General features: G+C 41.2%; 1 protein-coding gene across 2 annotated transcripts in view; it reads left to right on the forward strand.

The window, feature by feature from the left end:
* The window catches only part of LOC310957057 (neurobeachin-like), a gene marked incomplete at both ends in the record, with an annotated part of 95,245 nt that overhangs the window by 49,645 nt on the left and 23,905 nt on the right, over positions 1 to 21,695 (forward strand). For both annotated transcript variants that reach the window (XM_083927476.1, XM_083927477.1), the window contains 21 exons: positions 813 to 921; positions 2,184 to 2,336; positions 4,119 to 4,287; positions 8,919 to 8,998; positions 9,416 to 9,478; positions 9,848 to 9,945; positions 10,671 to 10,763; positions 12,968 to 13,076; positions 13,174 to 13,255; positions 13,533 to 13,656; positions 14,359 to 14,551; positions 15,859 to 16,545; positions 16,702 to 17,145; positions 17,926 to 18,143; positions 18,316 to 18,469; positions 18,985 to 19,008; positions 19,453 to 19,536; positions 20,271 to 20,451; positions 21,032 to 21,153; positions 21,289 to 21,357; positions 21,489 to 21,657. In XM_083927476.1, coding sequence (XP_083783602.1) covers positions 813 to 921; positions 2,184 to 2,336; positions 4,119 to 4,287; positions 8,919 to 8,998; positions 9,416 to 9,478; positions 9,848 to 9,945; positions 10,671 to 10,763; positions 12,968 to 13,076; positions 13,174 to 13,255; positions 13,533 to 13,656; positions 14,359 to 14,551; positions 15,859 to 16,545; positions 16,702 to 17,145; positions 17,926 to 18,143; positions 18,316 to 18,469; positions 18,985 to 19,008; positions 19,453 to 19,536; positions 20,271 to 20,451; positions 21,032 to 21,153; positions 21,289 to 21,357; positions 21,489 to 21,657 — 3,425 coding nt within the window. The remainder of the gene's footprint in view (positions 1 to 812; positions 922 to 2,183; positions 2,337 to 4,118; positions 4,288 to 8,918; positions 8,999 to 9,415; positions 9,479 to 9,847; positions 9,946 to 10,670; positions 10,764 to 12,967; positions 13,077 to 13,173; positions 13,256 to 13,532; positions 13,657 to 14,358; positions 14,552 to 15,858; positions 16,546 to 16,701; positions 17,146 to 17,925; positions 18,144 to 18,315; positions 18,470 to 18,984; positions 19,009 to 19,452; positions 19,537 to 20,270; positions 20,452 to 21,031; positions 21,154 to 21,288; positions 21,358 to 21,488; positions 21,658 to 21,695) is intronic.

A 21,695-nucleotide genomic window follows, 5' to 3' on the forward strand; every position in this document is an offset into this window, starting at 1 on the left:
CATGAGCCTTAATGCAGTTACATATCAGGCAGCATCTCCACATCATTTTAGCTGCATCCGAGATTATTTGTCAAATATCAACATGAAGGCAATGATAATAAACAAAAAGTTCCTGTGTGTAACATTTTACATATATGAATCATTTTTTATTGCCAATAGGCGAACGGGGTGTTATGTAACTTGATTGAGATGTAAAATGAGACTTTCACTCGGTTGTCTGTAACAGCCTGTGGGTTGACTTCTCTGTAAAGGTTTTGGGATGGATTTTCCAGGAAACTCCAAAGAATGTGACGTTTTGTGTGCTTCTGAGTCCCTTGCATCTCTTCAGCTCACCTACAGCCAGCACTGATAACTGAACGAGTCCACACGTGCTGTTCTTCTGTTATACATTCTGCAGCGGCAGCCTGGAGATGTACCCAAGGTTGGCGGCTGACCTGTGTAATGGCAGCAAACAGGGATGCGGACTCAGGGCCGTCCGGATTTGGCTGCTAAAAAGCTTGCTTGCTAATGTACTAATGTGTGCTTCATCCAGGGCTGATCTGGTTCTCTTGTTACTTGCAAATGACCTTATCAGCTAACGTTAGGAAGCAACGTCAGATGGATGCAGGGTAGCTAAGTTACGGCCAGCTGGCTAACATTAGCTTGCTTGCCAATGTTATATGTTTTAATATGTGTCTGGAGGTGAACTGTAATAAAATAATGTGAAGAAATGCATCAATGATTACATGATACATGCATTATTACTAAAAACATGTGTGCCATAGAAATGAATGTAATTTTTCTGTTATGTGTGCATAATATGTATGTTGCAGTGCTACTCTGCTGGCGTTCCTGGTGGAGCTGTTGAAGAGCTCAGTGGCGATGCAGGAGCAAATGCTAGGAGGGAAGGGCTTTCTGGTGATTGGATACCTGCTTGAGAAGGTCAGTAAAAGGCATGTTACATGTCATAATGATATACGTAATGTTGGTTGAATAAAGAGAATAGCTTTGACTTTTATCATGACCGCTACGTTTTTCACTTCTTATAAGGCCTCTGGTTTTATATTGCATTCAGTTCTAATTGGCCTTATACTCTCTCTTGTACTTTAGCCGTCTATAACCTCTATAACCTTCATGAAGGGAGGATTTATTGCAGGACTGTTGCATTAGACAGCATTACTTTAAGATAGGTGTACCTGGTAAACAGGCAACTGCGTTTTGGGATTTTGCGATCACATACGACATCATTTTCAACAAATAGATTATTTATGTATTAATTAATTAAGTCTTGTTTTTTCTAGCTGCAACAGGAAGTAACAGTATGTCACAAATGTGCAGACAGACAGAGATCACATGAATAACAATACGGGCTGGTGTAAATGAATAACTCAACACCTTTGACAACTGTTAGGTGACATAGGCACTGTGTATACTGTAGGCTGCATCACCTAACATGGTAATTCAAATTCAAAGTTTTACTTGTCTCAAAATCTGTGCTGAACTCCTTCTCACTTTGGTTTGTGTGTCTTCTGAGTAACTTAAATGTTAATCAATGACCATGGCAACTGCACATCTACTGTACTGTAGCCATGCAGCCATAGATATATACAGCATTTATATATATATATATATATATATATATATATATACAGTATTTATTTATGGCTGCATCCCCATAAATATATATATATATATATACACAGTATATATACTCATTGATTCAGCACTGACCGCTGCTGTTCATGGTAGAGGAGCCTTTATATGATTTAATAAAAATATAATTCAAAAATGATCCCCTGTTGCTAAGTTTTTATATTTATTTTGTTAGAAAGTCTAAAAACAGCACAAAAGTCTGGCTTTCTCTATGGGTCTTTACATAAAGTCTGTGGTTAGAATGGGTCTAAACGCTGGAGCAAGAAGCCTACGACAGACATTCATCTCAGATTTGGTATCTACGTTTATATATATCTATGTGATGCAGTTATCTTTTTTAACAGTTTAAATAAGATTTATTGGGGCTGTCTTTGTGAGATCTTGCCCAGGAACCTATTATCAAGGCATTTACGGTACATAAGATATCCAGTACTTTATGAAGACACAGTTTTAGTGAAGATTTAAAACAATAATTTAATTTCGAGAAAAAGACGTTTGCTAACCATGTAGACTTGTTTAATCACAATTTATATTTCCTGTCTTTTGTCTAGTCGTCACGTGTCCATATCACCAGAGCTGTACTTGAACAGTTCTTGTCCTTCGCCAAATATCTGGATGGTTTACCTCATGGAGCGCCTCTCCTCAAACAGCTCTGTGACCATGTCCTCTTCAACGCTGCCATCTGGATACACACCCCTGCCAAGGTCTGTTTATTTGTGTGTGTGGGTGTGTGTTTTCATGACCTTGCTGCACAAAACAGAAGATAACATTCTGAATAAGATGATAGACCCAGACTCAGAGAGAAAGTTTTATAGAGCTCAGGAGGATTTTTCTGAATGCAGGGAAAAAAGATTTAAAATTTAAAATGAAGAGGAAGGAGTGACTGACATCTTAGTGCCCATTGGCCTTTACAATGATGTTACAAAGGAGGTTACAGGACATGGAAGGGAGGAGCTGGCACATCATGCAGGAAAGGACAGAATAGGCAAATGAAGGAAACAAAGGGAATAAGTGACATTTGAAAAGACCCCGGGACAGGAGAGAGATGTGTAGTTCCTTTTTTTCCTTCTCACTCTGAACTAGATGTGAGTGTTCCTGGCGTTCCCGCAGGGCCAGTCAGCTCTCGCTTCCATTATTTTCAGAACTTCCTGACTCCCCCATCTTCCTCCCTCTGACCCTGAGATGTGATTGGCTCCTGGGTACAGCAGCATCACTCTCCAGGGCATGCCTGAGTTATGACAGAAGAAATGTGACTGAGCAGTTGCTGCAGCTCAGGAGAATAAGGAGGGTGTGAAAGTCAAAATCGAACACATTTTAAACCTTAGTCAACACGTCCAAACAGTCCGAAAGTGGCAAGACTGTGTGATTGCCTATTGAGTTTGCACCTTCAGTTAAGTGCCAATACAGAAAATGACAGTGAATTGCTTGTAAACATTACCACATTTCAACAGGGTCATAATGAGAACACAACAAACAAGATAAAAAATATACAAAAGCATCAACACACAAATCATTTCATTCCTTAATCTTTCCTCTGCTGTATCATTCTTGTCTCCTGCAGAGCTTTATTATTTTCATTTCTCAGGGTATTATCTTCACCTTTATTATTGCCAAGAATACCCTTTGGTCATATTCAGGGCAGGAAACATCTGAAGAAATCACATCTCAACCTCATCAGCCACCTCGTAACGCCTCCCTTGCTCGAACTGAAAAAAGAAAAAAGAAAAAGAGCCTGGTTTCTTCACCAAATAAACATAATCCTCTCAGAGACGTAACAATGTGCATTACGATCTGCAGCACTGCAGCCCAAACCATTGTGCCATGACTGAGGAATGTCAGGCTTTTCTGCAGCCTAACCTGTTGTAAATGGCACCAGATAATCATGTCCGCTCACTGTATGAAAACCACCGTAATGGAGAAGGACAATTTAAGCAAGCTGGGCGCGCTCTCCATTCTAGATGAGCTGTGATGTGGTATGGTCAGGCCGCGGCACACCGCTAATTTCATCTGCTTATCCAGAGCTACCTCGTTAATGCTGGTCCTTAGCGTCGTGGTCGCTGTAATGAGATCAGAGATTTGTGAGTGTGCGGCAGACTTGAGTTTTTCGTGTACGGGCGGTGGAGAGGAATATTCCTGTAAGAGAGGAAAACAAGGGAACAGAAGGAGGAGGGAAGGAGCATTTGGAGAGCGTCCTCCTTAAATGTCAGCACTGCACGAGAAGCTCCTCGGATGCTTGATGGCTTCAGGCACAGAAACATCAAAAATAACACAAAGCAAAAAGAAAACATTGGCACTATTGCTGGAGGGAAGATTCCTTTCATTCCCCCGTGGCTGTCTTTTCACACTAAAACTGCCTTTTGTGTGAACACCAGAAACCCGAACGGATAATTTGTTTCTCCCCAGCAGGTGTCTGACAATCGATCTGTTGACCTTTGTGTGTATATATTCCTGTAATGTAATGCATAAATGGATGTGTCTGTATTCAGGTCCAGCTATCCCTCTACACATACCTGTCGTCAGAGTTTATCGGCACCGCCACCATCTACACCACCATCCGCCGTGTTGGCACGGTCCTGCAGCTGATGCACACTCTAAAGTACTACTACTGGGCCATCAACCCGCTGGAGTGCAGTGGAATCACCCCCAAAGGTCTTGGTAGGTTCACACCAGCACCACCGGTCTGCAGACATGAAGGCGTTCTCACTGTAGGAAGAAATAAAAAGGATAAATGACATTTTACACTTCTAATGGACACCACTACAGATTTGCAGACACTAATCCTGACCTAGTGTGTCCTCCTCTTTTCTTTTTTACTCTCTCTTTCTCTCTTTAATCATCTTAAGCATCTCGTAGTGCACACAGCCTTGAGAGTAATATAACAAGGCATTTATATATACACGCAGTGGTCAACAGATTTTTTTACATTATCAATACATCCGTCTGTTAGTTTGTCCATCTTCTGTTTGAGGTCACGGGGCTGGTCACATCCACCCCTGCGTGCATTTTAAGGTGACGTAAGCTTCAACAAAAGTCATCAGCTGGCTGAACAATACCTGAAACCCCCCCTAGACTTTCTGACATCAGAATTGAGAAGGCTGTGCCCGACCATAACTGCAACTTTCTGTAAATCAGACAAGCACACAGGCATTTTTCCGGTTAGCATTGGTGACAAAGTAACACTTTCTATGAATCACTTTTGAGCTTTAATTCTACAGTACCCGTAGTTACATGCAGCAAATAAGAATTGCTTATAATTGTGTTTATGAAGATGAGAAATCAGTTTCATGTTTAGCTCACAGCTGAAAGCATCACCATGAAGTGTGACTTAAATAGCTGACTGATTAATAGCTTTGCAAATTTGCAGAAACACTTTTTCAGACATATGTAATGCTAGATCAAAGCTAAGCTTCTTTAAAATGCATAAAACACAGATTTGAGCACCGTTTCAACATGAAGATAATGGCAGGAAAGAAAGTGGTCATTTATGCTACACTCAGACACACAGTGGGTGTGAATGTGTAATTCTCCCTTAACAACCACCACGGTGCGGTTGCTCACAGGCATGGCTGAGCTTTTGTCAACGTTTCTGCATGTTAGAGAGCGAATTACCTGTGCAGAAAAATGGAATGCATATTCTTTTTTCCTGTAAAAAAAGGTTTTTGGTTCTTGAGAAGAATAATAGTGTTGCCCGTGTAGCATATCTACTTCATAATCTATTTCATTTTTTCAGTTCATTCTTTTGAACTGATATGTGTGCACACCCTTTTGTGCTCTCTGTTGATGCTTTGTATATGGAGAGAAAACTATTAATAATACAACAAAAAGATTTTTCCACATTTGAAAAAGAAGTGCAGCCATGAAACACATCATAATCCAAACACAACACACATCAGATTTTATATTTTCACTGCCTTTTGTTATTCAGCAGAGAACAGTGTTGCCACACACCAGAGCTTCAGAAAGGTGGGAGTGGGCCTCTCACTTTAATCAACCTCTTCGTTAGCCCGGGACCTTCCACTGACTAGGAGTACGCATCCTGTGTTGCCATGGCAACAGACGGGTTTGATTGGCACATCCAAGGGAGCTTCTGGAATTTCTAATCATGTGGCTGTCTGGTTTCCTTTCTGTTTAGCGATATTGCTGTTTGACCGCTGGGATTCAGCCCCATAAAGAGCCACTGATAACGGTAGCAATTAGCCTCAGACACGTACTAATGCCCGCTAAAAAGGATGTGATAGTTGTGGGTAGGGAGTCTGCACATGTGTGTACTTGACAATACTGTAAGGGTGTGATATGCGTTGATGGAATTAATTTGCATAGTAATGGAAAGATTTTTTGAATTTACGATGGGCTTTGAGGGGGAGAACTGCATTTAACTGTGCCTCAGTCTGAAGTAATGAGGTGGAATTTTTGTATTAGAGTATTTTTATCCTGAGCAAGCTTTGAATTCCTTTGAAACCCTGCTTAGAAATGTAAAAGGTTCCTCTCCGAGCTTTCCTCCTATTTTGCAAATAGCTCCGCTTGATGTTAAAAAATTGCTTTTAGAACCACAAAAAGGGAGAGCGTGTACTGTACCAAAAAGTTTTTTTTTTGTTTTTTTTAAAAACACCTCAGCAATAGTCAGGGACATTGCTTTTGAACTCTTAAACAGCTTCTATTGAGTGAAACAAGAATATGACTGGGACAAATTAAAGTGCCATTATACATTTATTTTACTTTTTTTGCTAAGCTCAGTAATACCATTATGTTCATGTATTTTGATTGACTTTTTTATGTTATGTCTTGTGATGTATTGTAACATAAGGCTATTTGACTGGTGTTTAACCGGATAGTAAATACTGAGCGCATACAGACTAAATGTAGATCAACAAACAAACCTTAAATGAAAAGGCTTGAACAACCTGTAGAAATTCACTACAGTTTTAGATCAAATCCACTTAGTTGTTGTTGCAAAGAGCCCAAAGTCAGAACAATCACACACTTGTGCAGACACACAAACACAGAGACATACACACACACAGGATATGCTTAGGTTCATTACAAAAAACTCCTCACAGGTTGTCATTATTTGGCTGAACAAAACGTTTTTCACAATGACCGGATAAAACCGTTAAAGTCGGATAAGGACAAAAGGAGCAAAAGAGGAAGGAAATTATTTTTAAATCCGATAATTCAAGCTGCACCTGAGAAGTGGTTTAGATTAATACAAGCTTTGCTCAGATCCTCTTAAAAGACCCTTAAAATTGAGGCTGCAATCACACATGCTCACCTGGTGCCTCCGCGTTTGACACAGAGCCGCTGCGTACCCATGATGGATGGTGAGTGTCACTATTCCACCAACATGTACCAGCTTGACAGATAATGATGATGAATCACAGGGGAGTGCTTCGGTGTCATGTTTTGGCTTTGTGAAGAGCAGGTGAAAGGACTGAAACCCACACACACTAATGTGACTGAAGGGCACCGGAGTATGACGAAAATACAGAGGGAGAAGCTTTGCATCTTCTTCCTTTTGACACCCTCGCTCTTTTATTTTTCTCTTTGCTTCAGTTCCGCTGGCTAAGCAGCTACGGGTCACACATCAGTTTAAATGTTCTGAGAGGACGAAGTGCATTTTATTGAGCTTACAATAAGCACTGTTTGCTATTGCGACGCTCTCCCTTTTGTAGCTCGCATCAAATGAGGTCAATTCCAAACATCCTGACACAGCAGCAGCGTGTGCGGGGGCAAGTGCGAATAAGCCGGACATCATAAAAGTTTATTGTCGCCTTATAAACTTGAAAAACCTCTGTTGGGAATGTCGAATGCCAGTAAAAGGATGTAGCTTGTGAGGTTTATTGCATACGGACTCTTTTTTGGGTAATGATATATGTTGAAAACAAGTTGAGAAAGATGGAGAATGAGATGCAAAGTATGGAAGAGAAATGCAACTTTATCTGGCTGCAGTGGCCGCTGGGTAGCCTGGGGACAAGAGGAATCTGCAGGCTCGTATTTCATTTGCTCTGGCAGTTAAGTCTGGCCCCTTTCCTGGTCAGACAGATTTCCAGGCAACCTGGCCCTGGGCAGACCAATCACAACCATTTATCTCATATGGAGTGGGTTGACTGACAAAGGCTGAAATTCTTTGGATCCGTCCGATTCAACGCAGGCTCACGTAAACTCCAATCAAACTGTCAAATTAAGCTGTAATTTGAGAAGGTTTGTGACCAGGGTGCTTTTTTTTATGCTTAAAAATGGATCAAGCACCGCCTGTTGCTCTAATTGGTTGTAGGTCAATCTAGTTGCGTTCAGGGGCATTTTGGTCTGCGCCTCTTGGAAATAAAAAATGACCAAGTTGCATCTGAGAAGTACAGTAGTATGGTGATGCCAGGCTTGCCACTGGGACCATTAAAGGAAAAAAACTACTTTATTTTTAGAGGATGGATCTTACATCATTCTAAAACGTTGCATCTTTTCTTATTTGGCACTATATTCCATTAGTTAGTTATTTGGCAGACGTTTTGAGGCGATTCATCACAGTCCTAAGCCTTTAGTGTGTCTGGTGCACTCATTAACACCTCAAAAGTTAATGAAATACAGTTAAAATGCAATGCCAACCTCTGAATTGTCAGTTTTTCGTCTTTTAAAAGGGTCACAGTGCCATAGTTTAAGAGATAAAAGGAAGCCTTTGTTGGAGCTAAACAAAGCCAAATTTCCGACTGAACAAACATAACCATTAAAGCAAAAACATTTCCTGAACCTGATGGTTTGTAAGCACATGTTTAAAGTTCATGGAAGCAGTCTGTGGCAATTATTATGAATGACAGCAAACCTGCATGAGGAGTTACTAGTGCTAACTGCAGATGCTTTTGTGTTTAGATAGTTATGTCTTTGTGGAGAAGCCAATCGTAGGTAACAGCTGATGGAGACCCAGAGGTTTAAAATAGATAGAGTAGATTACAGTGCTTGTTTGGTTTCGATCATTTGGACCATCAATCGCGTTTTTGTAGATTGCCACCTCTTTGCTGTAATCAGTTAGATTAGTACAACTATAAAATATCCAAATTGCCAAATTGCTTCTGGACTTAATGACAGTGATTTACAGTTCTGTTGTAGACCGTGTGTATGCGTGTGCGCTCTTGTTAACATCTTTTTCTCTGCTCTCCAGGAAGACTTATAAAACCTAATATCAGCACACAGTAGGGCTCAGTCAGACTGGGCTACAGACTTATTTAGCAGATCGTTATCATGCATGAAAGTGGATTTTTAACAGGAAATGATTCTTTTCTTTGGGCGTGTTTGTTTAGACGGACCACGACCATCCCAAAAGGAGATCATCTCGCTCAGAGCCTTCATGCTTCTCTTCCTCAAACAACTCATATTGAAGGTACAGTGAGAGAAACAGATTACCAATACCATGCATAGTTTAAGTTGCATGAAATCCCTTTTTCCATTATGTCCTCTGTTGTTTTTATGCCTCCTAGGGACATAACATTAAGAGGTGTGTTTGTGTGTGTGTGTGTGTGCGTGTGTGTGTGTGTGTGTGTGTGTGTGTGTGTGTGTGTGTGTGTGTGTGTGTGTTCGTGTGGAGAATCGCATTATAGATCAGCAGCCTGAATGAAACACTGTATCTTTTGTGTGTATTTGTATTGATTTCTTCCTGCATTTACATGTGAAGTTGTTGGTGCCTCACAGTCCAAATGCCTCATCCAAGAAACAGAATTAATGAAGTTATCTGAGGTTGAGAAGATGTAAAAGAAAAAAATATTGAAGATCACGAATGGTGAACATTTGTTTTTCACAGGACCGTGGCGTGAAGGAGGACGAGTTGCAGAGCATTCTCAACTACCTATTGACCATGCACGAGGTAAAAGCTAACTTCTATGCCAAAGAGCCACTGTGAAATGGAGACAGAGAGACAGCGAAAGCGGTTGAATGGAGCTGGTGGTGGTGTGCAATAAGATTTGTGGGCCGGACTTATGGTCCACTTAAACCGAGTGAGAGTGTGAGTCAGCTTCGGCGCTGTGACAGCATGAAAAATGGCGCAACAATGGACTGAACAGAATGTACTCTTCTGTTACAATTATATCTATTCTTGCTCTGAAATACCCCTCCCTCCTCCTCTTCCACCCCTTTAACTCTCTCTTTGTCCTCTTAACCCTCTAGTTTTTTGGCCCTTTGGGATTACTTTTCCTTCGTTTTTCACCTGTTTAATGTCGCGTTCTTTTCTCTGCAGGATGAGAATATCCATGATGTGCTCCAGCTGTTGGTGGCTCTTATGTCTGAACACCCAGCGTCCATGATCCCTGCTTTTGACCAGAGAAATGGAATAAGGTGAATGCTGCCCACATACACACCTATGAAAGGCCATACATTTTTACAGTTGACATCCCTTCTAACAATTCTCAAAGCGGTTGTATTATATATCCATTTATTATTATATACAGTATATATTTTACATATTTATAGAAATTAGGTAGGGAAAATTTCAAAAGCAGGGACACATTTTTTATAACATATTGATTTTAATTTTTTCCAAATTGTATTCTCCTTTTTTTATAAAAAAAATAACGTTTGTAACTTTTGTCTTTATATGCGATTAGTCTAATTAGCAAAAATAGCTCTTTACTGTCCTAACTTAACTGCACAGTCCGTTGCTTATATGTTAAGTTACAATGCTGTTAGATATACAAAAGGTAGCTTCAGCCGAACAGCATGATTTCTCAAAGACGGAGTCTAACTGTGCTGCTAAGTCCCCAAATGCACATGGATGTGTTTTTGGTTGCTATGGTAAATCTTCTGTTGCCGGAGAGCTAGTCAGCAAACTCGTTGTGTTCTTCCATTTTTCCCCCTTTCATGTCCGCTGGGTGCATTCCTTTTGAAGAAAATGCTTCAGTCAGCGCATGTGTTTTTAACTTTGAGGACGTTTACTGAGTATCAGGCAGCAGGTGTTTACTACACACACAGAAAAACTCCTGTTTTTTTACTTTAACCTACATTTACACTATTATAAGTCCCTCACAGACATGTAACCAGTGTGGCTGTTTGACATGTTACAGGGTGATCTGCAAACTCCTGGCCTCTAAGAGCGAGAGTATCCGGGTCCAAGCCCTCAAAGTCCTGGGCTATTTCCTCAAGCACCTTGGTCACAAGTCAGTACCTCTTTTGTCTCTGAGCTTCTTGTCTGGAATATTCCTCTGCATGGTGTTTGGTGCTCGGTAAATGTTGAATCACTGCAATAAGGGATCACTTAAATCTTTTCTTCTGTCACCGCTGAAAGAGAAATACTGCATCAGGGATGTGAGATAAGAGGCCTCACATAGTGTGAAAAAAACATACTGCAGTAAAAAACTACAGCAGTGCTGTTTGTTTGTTTGTTTGTTTGTGTGTGTGTGTGTGTGTGTGTGTGTGTGTGTGTGTGTGTGTGTGTGTGTGTGTGTGTTTGTGTGTGCGTGTATGCGTGAAGATAATGCCCTCATCATCATGTCGAGGTGGAATAATCCTTTTGACAGTGTACACTGGCAGGGAGGTAGAACATTGATGAGCAGCAATAAATGCTGTGGGATTTATTCTTCCCATGTGACATATACGCCTCTCGCTGCACGACATGGGAGCGGGCTGCCAAGCTGCATCTGAGCCCTCCACCTTCAGTCCCCCACCTACTTAACACCTGCTCCAACCAAACATCCTGTAGGGCTGCCTCATTAAGTTTACGTGTCACTTCAGTACTGATGGAAACGTATGAATTTATCCAAATAGCAAATTAATGATACATGATGAAACAACATTTACGCCTTTGAAAGACATTTAAATGTATTTCATGTTATGTCATAATAGTGTTAAATAAGGCTTAAATCAGTTATACATCAGTCTATTTACATGATATACCAATAATCTCATTTATTAGTTTAAAGGTCACATATTTTCCTCATTTTCATGTTAATGCTTATTGCCCAATGCATATTTTGGTTTTCTACAAGAACATGTTTTAATGTTTAAAAAACGCATTATTTTTCTCATACTGTCTGTGTAAATATACCTGTATTCACCCTCTGTCCAAGCTCTATTTTAGCTCCTTTAAGCCCCCTCCCAAAAAATCCTAGTCTGCTCTGATTGGTCCATGTTTCTGAGTCTTCTGCATCTGCGCTCTCTGCATCTATGCAGCGTCATTGCAGCTATAGCAGCACTTTCTACCTATTTGTATTGTATATATATATATATATATATATATATATTTAGTATAGTGGTGACATCACTACCATACAGAAGTCCCTGTGGCTTGTTCAAAGACAGTTTCTGAATACGGTTTGTGTACATAACTCTGTGGAGTGAGTGTACTTGAACAGTATTTATATAGCACTTAAAACCTGCTCTCCATCAATCAAATAAAAGCATGGAGGAGCGCCTAGTGGCTCAGTGGTTAGAGCGGGCACTCCATGTACCGAGGCTAGAAGTCCTCGATGCAGTGGCCAGGGTTTGATTCCCACCTGTGGCCCTTCGCTATGTGTCGCCCCCCTCTCTCTCACGCCTGTTTCCAATCATCTTTCAAGCTGGCCTCAAATAAAGGCATGAAAGACCAAAAAAATTCTAAAAAAAAAATCTCACTTTTTGCTTAAAATTGCATATAATGGACATGGTCATAAACAGCTGTTTCAAATGTTTTCTGCAGCGTTGCTGTTGACATTAATGTAAAAAAATGAAAATGACAATAAAAAGATACTATTTAAATATATAACTATAACTTATAGCGATACTATAAAAAATACGCTCGTTCTTTGCTTGTTTCATTTAATTTGTTCAAGCAGACAGTGGGCAGTTCACAATTTTGGTATAATGCAATTATTCTGTTGAAAGAGAGTGAAATTAGTAAGGGATTAAACTGATTGAAAAATGAACAACACGATAATGGGAGCTAAGTGATTTGATGTGATTAAATATTGTGCAAACATTATTTTGCGTCCTGTTTCTAATGACCATATAAAAGTCAGGATATGCAGACGCTCTGAGCATTGCTCACTTAATTTAATTTCTAAAAAATCCACAAAGATAGTCGTCCCCTTTTTAAGCCTCTCAACTTAAAAGCCTTTTTAGAGACACAGTTTTCACCCACTGGCAAGGTTAATCAAAGTTAATAATTAGCAACCATACCGATTGCCCCAACAATGCCTGTAGTGTTGCTGTTATGTTAATGTCTCTTGTTAATACCTCTTGTTGTTATTCATTTCTCGTCCTCTTTGGTCCCATCATAAATGACAGGGCCACATGGTGCCACCTGCCAATATCAGCCTGTGACAATCAAAGTCAATTTCATAAATTCTGTTATGAATGTCAAGCTGTGTGTGTATTTCCCCTGCAGGAGGAAGGTAGAGATCATGCACACGCACAGTCTGTTCACACTGCTGGGGGAGAGGCTGATGATGCACACCAATACCGTCTCTGTCACCACCTACAACACTCTGTATGAGGTGGGTGATGCCCTTTGACTCTGTAGGTTGGCAGAATTCAAGTTATCGTTGTGGTATTTTAATTTGACGGCTGTTAATCCTCCGTGTGTGTGTGCAGATTCTGACAGAGCAGGTCTGTACTCAGGTGGTTCACAAACCCCACCCTGAGCCCGACTCCACTGTCAAGATCCAGAATCCCAGTGAGTACAAACCCCCCCCCCCCCCCCCCCCCCCCCCCCGCTGTCTCTCTTTGTTCTTTGGTCTGCCAATAATGCAGTGTTGTTATAATGCGAGTAAACAAACAACAAAGCTTCAATTTTAGAAGCCGAAACTGCTGCCATGTCCCGCTTATTGATCTGCCTCTCACTCTCCCTGTCCCTCACATTTTTTCTTTTTTCTTGTTCAAAATACTTTATGTATTTGCTTCTCTCCTCTCATTCCTCGATTTCTTTTGTTGTTGTTTTTCCTCCCACACAGTGATTCTAAAGGTAGTGGCCACCCTGCTGAAGAACTCCTCTCCCAGTGCTGAGCTGATGGAAGTCAGAAGACTCTTTCTCTCCGACATGATAAAACTCTTCAGTAACAGTCGCGAAAACAGGCGGTAAGAGCACACAAACGGCTACCCTTGCATTTATTTAATGACATGATGATATGTCCTTTGCCTCTTACATTGGACCTCATGCAGCAACATTCTCTTAAATTCTTTTATATTTTTTCTTAATTTTCTTAATAAAAGTCAACTTCAGGTGCACCAAATATTCCTCACCATCCAAATTCGCTCTTACACAGGTGCGCTAAATGATGAATCCCATGGGATCATAATGGTTTTTATCATAGGTAACAGCCCCTAAACACTGTATGAGGGCAGGTGTTGTGCCGCGTGTAAGTTCTCTCACACATACCCAAGAACTGAAGAGACACCACCCAAAAAAATATCTGTGAGAAGAAAAACTGTTGCAGTGGTGAAATTAACATTTTGAATAAACTTAAACAAAGAAAACATGATTTTCGATTACATGAAAATAAAAAAACAGCTAAAACATTTAATAATAAAATCTGAAAACAAGATATTTTTAGTAAGAGTGCGCGCAACCACTCGTAAAATCTTCTCTTACCTAAGACAAGAGCAAAAATAAGAAAACACTGGTGGATCCTATGAACCAATAGGTATTAACAAAATAAGAACAAGAAAAATCAGAGGAAATGGTTTTATATATCGCTTCCTGCCGGCCCCAATGTTATCTTTTGATATTAAGCTCACGCTGCAGCCCAACTCACAGTCAGTGTTTGTTTTGTGTACCAGCTGCCTGCTGCAGTGCTCTGTGTGGCAGGACTGGATGTTCTCCCTCGGATACATCAACCCCAAGAACCCAGAGGAGCAGAAAATCACCGAGATGGTGTACAACATCTTTAGGATTCTGCTCTACCACGCCATCAAATACGAATGGGGAGGCTGGAGGGTTTGGGTTGATACCCTATCCATCGCACACTCCAAGGTGAGATTGAAATATGCCCTTTAAGTATCAAAGAGCAAAGGCTTCTTTGTGCACTCACCATTTTGCATTTACATGAAGTAATCCATTTGTGAAGAATACAAATGTCCTCATTCAGAAGAGCCTCATTGAATTAGAATGCCAGTCATTACAGCTTTCATTTTTTACAAACCCAGATTCCCCTTCTGTTGCACTTGTTATCAACTCCCAGCTAAATGCAAAGTCATAACCTGTTTATTGTAAGTTGTTAGATATTACAGTAGTAAATCCTGTAGAAGCAGAGTAATAGTGGCAAGTATAGGTAGACACAATTACGAGGTCAATCACTACTTTATTTCACAGATGATCACAGATAATCATTCAATGATATACCGTAGAATAACATGGATGTTGGCTGTTAAAAATATTGACTCATGTAGATTCTAATTTGTCAAATCTGGCTGACGTTGAGAGAGACCTTTGCCTAATATTTGTTTTCAGAATCAGACATACTTTATTGATCCCTCTGGGGAAATTGTGTTTTGCTGTATTTGCTCCACTCTAGAGTAGAAATATAGCCTGATATCAGACAGAAGTGTCAAATCTGTGGAGTTGGTGGATTCAAAGCTCTGAATACAGGAATAGCAAAAGTACAAATATAGAGAGAATTTATAAGGAAAAATAGAAATAAGAAATAAAATGAAAAAACATATAAACATCTGTGTATTCGACTACAGTATACAGCAACTCTTTATTTATATATGTAAATGTAAATATGGTATACTACAATGTATACAACAGTGTAAATAATAACTATAGTGTAGTATAAATTAAGTATTAATGTAAGTAAACTGGAGTATAATGTAAGTTACTTGTAAGTTTACTATTCAAAGTCTATTGCACCAAAAATTAAATCATAGTACTGATGATATTGATTTGTAGGACTTGGAGGAAAGTTTATTGATTTGTACATATTGACTTTTAATTGTACTTCATTTTTCAGTGACCTACAATGCCCAGAGGGACTACCATGCTGACTTATGATTCCTCATAGATATCATTTTCAATAATTGGTCTATGTTAACTGTTCAGTGGTGGGTCTCACCCATTTTGTCATGACAATGGAAAAGTGAAGTTATAGAAAGTTATAGATGGTGGTCTAATAGCTCCATTAGGCTAGTGTCCTGGTTTTATCTCATGCAGCTTTTGGTAGAGATGATCTATGAGCCCCATTAGGACTACCTGTGGAGAAGTTATTGATGTAGGTGTAACTATTGTCAGTGCTTGTGTTCCACTCAGATAACCAATTATATCTTCACCATCTGTCACAGGTGACCTATGAAGCCCATAAAGAGTACCTGGCTAAGATGTACGAAGAGTACCAACGCCAGGAGGAGGAAAACATGAAGAAGGGGAAGAAAGGCTCTGTGTCCACCATCTCTGGGCTTTCCGCTACGCCTGCCCCTGTCGTCAATGGCAACCTAGAGATTGACGACAACTCCCAGACGCAGACACCTGAGAGTGAGGCCGAATACAGCGAGGGCGCTGGCGGGGACTCCCGCAATCTCCTTGCAGAGGGTGCTGTTAAGCGACCCAATGGAGAAGCCCTGAAACCTGGGGAGCAGAGCGCCGGTCCTGGGGTGAGGGTAGAGGTCCATGACCTGCTGGTAGACATTAAAGCAGAGAAGGTAGAGGCCACAGAAGTGAAACTGGATGATCTGGACTTGTCTCCAGAAGGCCTTGGTGGAGGTGTGGGTGGAGGAGGTGGGGGAGGAATAGAGAACGGACCTCTGGTGGAAGTGGACTCTCTCCTGGACAGTGCTTACTGCGCTGTAGTTCAAAACCTAAATGGGAATCTGGCACCTAAGGATGACACGCCAGGCTCAGGGGTTGGGATGGGGTCAAGTCTGGGACTTTCGGGAGTCAGCCTGGAGGACGATGGGAACATGGGTCCGCTGATCACATTAGCTGACGAGAAGGATAGTGTCCCGAGCAACAACGGATTTCTCTTCAGCAAGGTAGGATGTGATATGAAGATTATTTTTACATTATTATTGCTCACATTATGAGCCAGACGGTCCCCTGCTGACCTAGAATACAATACCATCAATCTGTCTACTTCCCGAATGTCTTAATGTTCTGTTGTTTTTTATTATCCCATTCATCTCCTCCAGGTTGACGAGAAGCTGCTTCCCGCTTTGGCAGCCACAGACCCCCTTGTAATGCCGAGTTCAGACCAGCCAACTCCATCTGGCCCGGCTCACTCCACCACCAGCGCCAGTGATGACCTCAGCCTACTGGCCCACATGACTAGCTGTGGCTCTGATTTAACACAGACTCAAAGCCACACGTCTGGGGAACTTCCGGAGGACGGTCCCTTCAAGATCGAGAGCCCTCTAGCTGACATCAGCTCTATTGCCGAGGCTGAGAGCCAAGCCCAGATCCAGGAGGCATCTAGACAAGATTTCCCAGATGGGGAGGGTGCATCCGGGGCAGAGGGAGAGGCCATGGGGCTTAAGACCGGGGGAGACACAGCGAGCACAACCTCTGATACAGAGAGGTCGGATGATGGCAAAGACAAGGACACAAAGAAGATCCAAACTACTGCGACCACTCAGGTGTGTTTACGTGTGTCTGATTTTTGTCAAGTTCGTTGCTGGGTTACAACCCGATCAGTCAGAGCGCTGCCAGTTGGAAACCACTGAATCCCCCTTCTCAAGCCAGACTTTGCTGTGATGTCAAATGCTTTTCCGTTATGAATTGATTTTTTTTTTTCAACTTGAGGCATTAAGGGTGCTCCTGCAAGAATGCGAGGCACTCAGCGGCACAAAAGCAGCAGGCAAAATGTTGTCCTTTCTTTGAAAAAGATTACAAAAAGCCACCTCAGGCTGCTAAAACGTGTCTAATCAGGGCCTTACTCTAACTGGGACAATTGCGTGCTGCAGTTGTACCTGAAATTGTCTTCAGCTTTAACTTTTTATCAAATAATGTAATGCAGATGGTTTAGATAGTCAGATAACAAGTGCTAATTAAAGGACATTGAAAAGAGAATAGAACAAAAGTATGTACTGCATCATTCCCAAGTATCATTCTTGGATGTTTTTTCCTCAGGTCACAAGCCTTTATCTTTAACTTTTAGCCCACGGCTGCCCCAATGTGACTCTGTGTCGTGATTGGTGTAAAAAGCCCAGCCATGGAGAGTTTTTCCCTGCAGTAAACCTAAGTGACGGCCCACACGTGCACTAATTCATTAATAAATCAAGGAATAAAAAATAAGTCCTTAAGTCCTGGGGAGTCTTCTGTGGTTTCTCTTATGAAATTTAATTTCTTGAGTGTACGTAGAGTTGCACTGAAAGCCCTCTGCTGGTTGACTGAACCTCTCCACCAACATGTTGCAGGCCCTCCATGGTCGTACTGCAGCCCAGCTGGAGCGGGACCTACGCGTCGATCTGGGTTTCAGGGGCATGCCCATGACGGAGGAGCAACGCCGGCAGTTCAGCCCCGGCCCCCGCACGACCATGTTTCGCATTCCAGAATTCAAGTGGTCTCCAATGCACCAGAGGTTGCTCACTGACCTGCTGTTCGCCCTGGAGACTGACGTGCATGTTTGGAGGAGGTGAGGCTTAATAAGCTAATACTGCTATCACTTATGCCTTGTTTGCATGTTATTGATCACAAATGTATTGCAACTTAGGTTAGACTGAGGATATTCAAAAGGACACTTGTGACTGATATCTCACTTTACAAACTGTATTTTCTACCCTACATCTAACTATTTCTTATTTCAGCCACTCCACCAAGTCGGTGATGGATTTTGTGAACAGCAATGAGAACATCATCTTTGTCCACAACACGATCCACCTCATTTCCCAGATGGTGGACAACATCATCATCGCCTGTGGAGGCATCCTGCCTCTCCTGTCTGCTGCCACCTCCCCTTCTGTAAGTGGCTTTACTCTGCCCCTCTGTGGTAGGAGGATGCTAAACACAGAGTGTGAAGGACCCCCCCCCCCCCCATGCTCAGGGCAGCTCTTATCTTGCATGATAGAATGGGTTAAAGACTTTGTTGTGTCTATCATATTTTCTAGTTGTTTTTTTTATACCTGTCATGGTAGATCAAAATGACTTCATGAGGCTTAAAGGTTTGATTTATACTTGCAAAAAGTTCTGTTTAGTTTGGCTTTTAAATTTAGAAATGAGCAAACTAATTACACTCTTGTGAGTATTTTCTGGATTTCTCTCATCTGTATCTCCACATACATAACAGTCAATCTAACACTTCTTGCACAGTATTTTAACCTTTGTTTGAGCTTTGTTCTAACCCTTTAAATTAATCTATTTCAGTTGATAGTTTGATAATCTATTTACTTTAATCATCTTTCTTTTTTCCTCTCTGTGTTACATGTATTATGTGTATTTTCTTGTCTCTGTTTTTGTCTGTTTTTTTGCATGTGCAGAGTTCTAAGAGTAGTGCCAACACTGTAAGTTGCAGTTTCTTCCTCTCTTTCTATTCTGCTAATACTTTGCTCTGGTTTATTTGCCATTGTGACTGACATTGAACCTTGCTTGTTTGACATCCATAGTGTTTCTATTTGTTGTGCTTCTTTGCTGCTAATCGATACTCCCCCTTATACTGTTTGTATCTATTGACCTCTCTGTCTCAGTGTACCTCGTTCTTAAATCCATAAGAACGAGATATACTGAACTAGATACACTACTCTAACAATGTTAGAATATTATACAAATAAAGGAAATATTAAAGACAAAAGGGCCAGGAGATCGATCCATAATAAAGAGAAGTTAGAGAAGATATATTTAGATAGAGGGAAAATAGAGTATGTTTTATGCAACAAGAAAAAACAGTTTTCCATAAGTCCTTGGGGGTTGCATCTGCTAAGCCTGTTCCATTTGTATCAACACTAAAGAAGGCAGGAGGAGCCGGGCCCCAGAGGGGGTCAAAGGGAGAGGAGGTGACCCCTGTTCCTGGGGGAGGAGGCACAGGGGGAGAGGTGCGTAAAGAGCCTAAGGCTCCCACCATCACGGGAAGAGCTAAGAGCACCAACCCAAGCCCTTCTGTCCTCACCTTGTGTGTCTGTTATTCCCCCAATGTCTGTGCTCACTTGCTCTGACGAGCCTCCAGATGCTTGCACTTTGTCGATTCTCCACGGCCCTGCACATCCTGCTCACTGAGGCAGAGACACGGTCAAACCACGCACTTGGTGTTAACCCTTGCTTTGCTGCCTTTAGATTTACTTTCGATGTAGACATACTAAACATTTGGTAATTTAATACGAAGGTCGATTTCATGCTTTTGTTGTTTAATTTTCTGTTAAATATATTCTGGACTAGCTTTACCTGTCTATACGCTGCTAATAGGCCACACTGCTACTGTCACAATCCCACTGTTATCATTACCTGTGTGTCATCAGGCTGTACTTCCTGTGTGTTGTGTAGAAAACCTCATGTTGCCAGATTACATCATATAAGTATGTATTTCACGTAACCAGCATGATACTCGAGGTTGCATTTCCTGTTTGTTGGTGCAACCAGCCATGACTGTTGTGGTCATGCTCTTGTAAGACATGGCAATGGTACATTTTCTAAAGGTTACTTTGTTTGTTTAGAAAAAGAGGTTACTGCAGTGTTTCTAAAACCAGTGAGAGAGCATCCAGTTTATTTCGTTTACATTAGTGTTTCACTGAATAACTGGCAAGCGTGTGTGCATTTATCCTCCCTTTCCCAGACGGAGTTGGAGAACATCGAGGCGACACAGGGCATGTCTTCAGAGACAGCGGTCACCTTCTTGTCTCGTCTCATGGCCATGGTGGATGTACTGGTGTTCGCCAGCTCCCTCAACTTCAGCGAGATTGAAGCAGAAAAGAACATGTCGTCAGGAGGGCTGATGAGGCAATGCCTCCGCCTGGGTGTGTGATAGTTTGATGTATTTTTATTTTTTGATTATTCTTTCGTTTGATGGGTTATTCTATAAAATGTCAGAAAAAAATTCCCAGAGAATAAGGTGACGTCTTGTCATCTTTTTTTTCTTTTTCAATAGAGAAAAGAACCAGTTCCTTCTCATTTACAAGCTTGAAACACAGAGATTGTCATTTCTTTCTTATTAAAAGACTCAAGAAATTGTTACAGACTTTTGCCAGTCGACCAATTCATTTTGCAAACTCATTGATTCAGTACTACCGTTAACAGAGATAAAGAATATTCAATTGAAAAATGGTGTTTAAGACAGCCTACAAAAAAAGGCTGAAAAAAAATCGATTTGACATCGTTTGAACTATTAAATTCCATCTTTTAATTTTTTGCACATATAACTGGGTATTGAGTATGTAATTGATGCATGTTGCGTGTTCACTTTGTGCTATTGATCTTGGATTAAATGTACCCTTAAAAACATTTACATTAGCTTCAATACATCAAAAAGAGATGCCATGACTTGTAAAAAGCCCTCCAGTATAAATATTTAAATCTCCACCTCTCTGTGTCCATCAGTATGCTGTGTGGCCGTGAGAAACTGTCTGGAGTGCAGGCAGAGACAGAGAGACCGAAGCTGCAAGTCCTCCTTAACCAGCAGCAAGTCACAGGACAGCCTCCACAGTGCCTCCACCAGCAAGGTACCACACACACGCACACAAATACACACAAAAAAATAAAATGCACGTCCTACACACAACACTTAAAATCTGACACGGAAAACATGCATAGTATGTATGCCGTACCACATTTGACAATCTGTCTTCCATGTTTAGCAGGACCCAGACAGACTCCTGCAGGATGTAGACATCAATCGTCTTCGAGCTGTGGTTTTCAGAGATGTGGTAAGCATGTGTATTTGTGTATTTACAGTGTGTGTCTATATAAGTAAAGCAAAGAAAATACACCTGTAAATTTTGTTTTAGTATTGTTTTGACTGAATAAATGTGTTTGTGTGTGTGTTATTTTGCTGTAGGATGACAGTAAGCAGGCTCAGTTTCTGGCGCTGGCAGTCGTCTATTTTATCTCAGTTCTCATGGTGTCTAAGTACCGGGACATTTTGGAACCCCAGCGTGAGATTGGCAGGTCCACCAGCCTATCAGGGAGAAGCATTCGCCACGAGATCAACTCCCCAACCAGTACAGGTGATTCTTGTTTCTCCTCAACATTAGAGCGTAATCTT

The sequence above is a fragment of the Echiichthys vipera genome, assembly GCF_963691815.1.
Source record: "Echiichthys vipera genome assembly, chromosome: 14".
Classification (NCBI taxonomy): domain Eukaryota; kingdom Metazoa; phylum Chordata; class Actinopteri; order Perciformes; family Trachinidae; genus Echiichthys; species Echiichthys vipera.